Source organism: Arachis hypogaea, chromosome 11 (genome assembly GCF_003086295.3).
Source record: "Arachis hypogaea cultivar Tifrunner chromosome 11, arahy.Tifrunner.gnm2.J5K5, whole genome shotgun sequence".
NCBI classification, from domain to species: domain Eukaryota; kingdom Viridiplantae; phylum Streptophyta; class Magnoliopsida; order Fabales; family Fabaceae; genus Arachis; species Arachis hypogaea.
Genome location: NC_092046.1, coordinates 114,002,274 through 114,007,536, shown reverse-complemented (window position 1 = coordinate 114,007,536; position 5,263 = coordinate 114,002,274). Strand labels below are relative to the sequence as shown.

Below are 5,263 nucleotides of genomic sequence, written 5' to 3'. Positions count from 1 at the left end.
ATTTAATTTTTTCGGCTATAAATTCAATTTTTTGCTTAATATCTGTATTCTACTCTTTGAAAAATCTAAAATTGAAAGCGCATGATAATGGAGTTGGTCCAAATAACAGACGACGTCATAGTAACATAATTGGTTGGTATTCTATAACAAAATTAATTAAATTAATATACACTATTTATATATTTCTGATGCTTATTATTTAACTTAAAAAAAATTATATATAATAGAGCACTCCTTAATAAAAAATACAAAAAGTTACTAGAATTTGGTGTCCAATTTTTTTTAGACTTCGTATATCCTTACATAATTTATTTCATAAAATAAATTTAGTGGACAAAATAATAATTTTTTTTAATATTCCATCTTTATCATATAGTATATAAATAATTAAAAAATTAAAATAAATAATGTATTCATAAAACTAATAATAACAAATAGAATAAAGAGAAAAAAATTAACATATCGCCTATTTTTTGCCACGTGTATTTTTAAATCTGAGTGATTAAATATATTTTACAAAGTAATAAGTATAAAATGAAAATAAATTTGTTTCTTTAAATTATTAATTTAATAATATTAAATATATAATAAATTTCTAATGTGAAATGTTAACATATTAACACAAAAAATAAAGATAAATTAGAGTATAACAAATAAACTATTTTTTAAAAAATATTTCTGCAATTTTAACGGACAAAATACTCATCATATTATTAATTTATCATAATAAATTAAAAAAATAAATTTAAAAATGTCACAAATTAATGGACGATATTCAAACTTTGAAAAAAATCAATAAAAAAATTATAATAGAAGAATATTATTTTTAAAATATTCTCTATTTTAGAATAAAATTAAACAAATTTAAAATAATTAAAATCACCTTTATACGTGACATAAAAGTTAACTTTAATCATGATAACTAATTTTACTCTTATGAATTCAAATTATGCTTATTATCTGTATTGCTCTTTAAAAATATATGTCTGGAATCATATTATAATGAAGTTGTTCAAGTAAAAGATGTGGTGATGTCCTAACTGGTTAGTACCCTATATATTTAAAACATGTAATAACGTCGTTTTAAGTCATTTTGCCTATACATTAAATCTTAGTATAGAAGATTAACAAAATTAATTAACTTAATTTACGCGATTTGATTTGATTTCTGAGAACTAATTTTTAATTCTTTTAAGATAATCTACAACATATTAAGTTTGTATTTTTTTTTTGTATTAGTATAGGTCGAGACATACACCACTGCTACTAATTCAATGCCTCAATCAATCTCTTATAATGAACCAGTTACAAACAATGCTAAAAGTCATGCAAATATGAAGTTAGTACTCACTTACTCTACTTATATTTTTAATATTTTATCTTCATCGCATAATATTCATTTAAAATATTTTTTGTATTGAATAAATTAAGAGGTTTGATATTGTACACTACTATATAAAATGCCTAATGTTAAACAAAATTATGAATTCTATAATAAAAAAAATAAAACAAATAATTAACAAATACTATAAAGTTTAAATTGGCAATACATTCATAAAACTAATAATAACAATAACTTTGTAATAAAATTTTGGTAACAACATATATCTTTTAAAATTAAATAGTAAAATTAGAAAAGATCTACCTTAAACACAAAATAACAACTATTGAAAAATAGTACAAAAATATGTCTTATTTTATCTCATGTATTTATTAATGTATTGTATAAATTATATGGATCCTTTTTATTATAGAATCTTTACCCAATTAAAAATTTAATAGATAGTAAAAATTGGTCATGAAAAAATGTGTTCTAATTTTTTAAAAAATATCAAAATACTATATTAAATATTATAAGTCAATAGCTAACTAAATTAAAAATATAGATAACATTGTATATATTTTTATGAGTTACCGGACAAATTTTTATTGAATAACTAATTTAAGTACAAACTAAAAAAATGCTACTACAAATATATTATTTAATGGCAATAACCCAATACACATAACATCATTTAGTGATAAAAAATAAATCTTAATTAAATTACAGTAACTAAATAATAAGTCCTTGATGATAAAAAAAAATTATCAAATTAAAATTTAATAATGTATGAAATATAACATAAACACAAAAAAAAAACAAAATAAAATACAATGAATAAACTAATTTTTAAAAATATTTTCGCAATTTTAGCGGACAAAATCTTCATCATATCGTTATTTTGTCATAATAAATTAAAAAAATTAAATTAAAAATATTATAAATTAATAGACGACATTCAAAACTTTTAAAGAAATACAATAGAAGCATTATCATTCTGAAAATACTTTTTGTATATTTTAGAATAGTTGAGAATAAAAATTTACTCTATCGAATATTTCACCTTATATATTACCTAGAACTTTAAACTATGGCGATTTTATATTACCTCTTTGTTATGTGGTTTTATAATTTAACATTTTAAAGTGTTTTATAGTAATTTTAATTTCAACAAAATATGATATAAATAAGATCACGCCAATATTAAAATAAAAAATATTTATCTAATAAATTTAAAAAATAAATAATATATTAATAAAAAAATAAAATTAATTTCTTAAAAATAATAGAAAAGCAGGCTAAATTCGTGCCTGTTGAGCCGCTAGTATATATTAATTTGATTATTAACCCTGGTTAATTGCTTACTAGAAAGAGACGAACTAAGATTAAAGCGTTACACAGAAGAATGGATAAAAAGAAGATCCTCAAGAGGAAGCAGCATCAGCTGCAAGTGGAGGCGGAGCTCCACCGCCTCCCTAATCCGCAACCAAAATCAAAATCAGTTCGTGTTTCTTCTAAATCAGCCACCACTACCGCCACCGCCACCGCCACCGCCACGAATCCATACTCTTCTCACAGTGGCCCCACTCCACAAGAATGCCTCTCCCTACGAGACACCCTCTTAGCCCTCCACGGTTTCCCTCCCGAATTCGCCAAGTACCGCAACCGACAACACGATGACGACAACCACCACCACGCCGCTACCATCCCGCCGGAAACCGTGCTCGACGGTTTGGTCCGAACAGTGCTCTCTCAGAACACCACCGAGTCCAATTCCCAAAAGGCCTTCGATTCCCTCAAATCATCCTTCCCCACCTGGGAACATGTACGTAATTCCATTTCTATTTGTGCCCTAATAATTCACATTGGGGGTTTTTAGTGTAGTTATAAAATTACTTATCTGCTGTTCCAATTCGTTCCTCTTTTTTTTGGGTGGAAGGTGCTTGGTGCGGATTCGAAGGAGTTGGAGAATGCGATTCGATGCGGGGGTTTGGCACCCACAAAGGCCTCGTGTATTAAGAACATGTTGCGTTGCTTGCTGGAGAAGAGAGGCAAGTTGTGCTTGGAGTATTTGCGAGACTTGTCCATTGATGAAGTTAAGGCTGAGCTTTCTCTTTTCAAGGGAATTGGTCCCAAAACTGTAAATCTTCTTTTCCCTTTTGTCTTTTGTTTTCAGCTTATTGATTGCTAATGTTTCTCAATGCAGCATATTGTAGGAACATGTTTTAATTAATGCAGCATATCTTAGTTAGAAGTATTTCCTGGTAGTTTGAGCAAGATTGCATCTGTATATTGCATTAGAAACTTTGTTCTAGCAATGTGTGGTATTTGGCTTGGTTAAATAAATGGAATAGGACTTGATCAATCTGTTAACACAGAGGAGCTTGGAATAGAGGAGGCAGTTTATATTCTATCCTACAGTCCTACCAAGATTCATTTGTTATAGGGATTTGGGATCATTTGGTAGATTGGCTTCTAGGAACAACTTTTGAATAGTAGTGAAGTCCTGAGTCTTGACTAAGTACGGTCAGCTACATGGATTGACATATTTTAAGGAAAAACTTAATTACAAAACAACTAGAAAAGGAGGCTGATGGGCATGTGTCTTTATTGGGATCTTGTGTTCTGTAATTGCTGTGACTGATCACAGCACAATATTGTAGGGTTAAAATCTTGCTCTGACCATCCTTTTTAATGCATGTTGGATTTTCTTATCCAAATATGGTTTGGAAATAATCAGCTTTTCTGTCATCATATTGCTTATGTTATAAGACACTGTTATCTTCATTAATCTTTTGACTAATAGGAGGAGAATTTTCTATTCATGTCTTAATTAAGAAAGACTTCTGTTTTCGGGATATATTGGATACACATTCATTTTCCTCGATTCGTAATAGTAATGGAAATTGCTTCCTTTTTTACAACCAAGAAAAAAATAATGACTGCCTCTCATGGTATGTGTTTAATAGTTTATTGTGCTAATAATCCTTAAAACATGAAGCTAATAACAGTGATGATTCCATTTCTTCCCAGTAGTTAGTATTATCATGCTGAAATTCTAAAATTTCTCCCTCTACTCCCTTTTATTTATCACCATTTCATTTTGGTACATCTTTGAATCAATTGATTTTGATACAAATTGTATTAAGATATGTTGTTCAACTTAAACAAACAGTTAACCAATAACAAAGCTTTATCCCACTAGGTGGGATCAGCTATATGTTTCAAATGACGCCATTGCACTTTGTCATAAATCATGTCTGGAGTCAACCCATTAAGATACATTGTTCAAATAACGCACCAAAAAGTAACAGCAATAGATACAAAAGGAATAGAGGGAGTAGGATTCGATCAAACACAGATGTGTCTTCCATTTCTGGTTTATGTTGGGTTTGCTAAAGTATGGAATTGATAATAGGTGGCTTGTGTGTTGATGTTCAATCTTCAGCTAGATGATTTTCCCGTTGACACTCACGTAAGTATTATGACTTAATCATTCTTTGTACAGAACATGAATTCGTTTTTCTATTCCTAACACAGTTGAATATTTATGCAGATTTTTGAGATAGCAAAAACAATTGGTTGGGTGCCAGCTGCTGCTGACAGAAACAAGACATATCTTCATCTAAACGAAAGGATCCCAAATGAACTTAAATTTGACCTGAATTGTCTCATGTATACACATGGGAAGCTTTGCCGTAAATGCACAAGTAAAAAGGGTAACAAGCAACGAGAGAAATGTGATGATAATAACTCCTGTCCTATATTGAATTATTGTAAAGAACCAGTTTGAACTTTGATGCTCAGAACTTGTATTGTATAGAACTAACTAGTGGTAATAACGTAGGTTGGAGACTATTTTAAAGTGTTAGTTGAATTGAAAGAGAAGCTCACAATTATGTGTGGTAAGTGAGTCGGTCTCACCGTCTCAGTCAACACCAA

General features: G+C 28.7%; 1 protein-coding gene across 1 annotated transcript; it reads left to right on the top strand.

The window, feature by feature from the left end:
* Positions 1-2,682: 2,682 nt before the first annotated feature.
* Positions 2,683-5,263, top strand: LOC112722392 (putative DNA glycosylase At3g47830). Its single transcript, XM_025773397.3, has 4 exons — positions 2,683-3,146; positions 3,261-3,461; positions 4,740-4,796; positions 4,878-5,263. Exons 1-4 carry the CDS (start codon positions 2,727-2,729, stop codon positions 5,112-5,114), a joined length of 915 nt encoding a protein of 304 aa, XP_025629182.1. The 5' UTR covers positions 2,683-2,726; the 3' UTR covers positions 5,115-5,263.

Excerpts from the sequence above, each read along its gene's own strand:
- LOC112722392 (XM_025773397.3), top strand. The coding sequence starts at position 2,727 with ATGGATAAAAAGAAGATCCTCAAGAGGAAGCAGCATCAGCTGCAAGTG. Across the intron at positions 3,147-3,260 it reads CCTTCCCCACCTGGGAACAT|GTGCTTGGTGCGGATTCGAA; the intron begins GTACGTAATTCC and ends TTTGGGTGGAAG. Across the intron at positions 4,797-4,877 it reads ATTTTCCCGTTGACACTCAC|ATTTTTGAGATAGCAAAAAC; the intron begins GTAAGTATTATG and ends ATATTTATGCAG.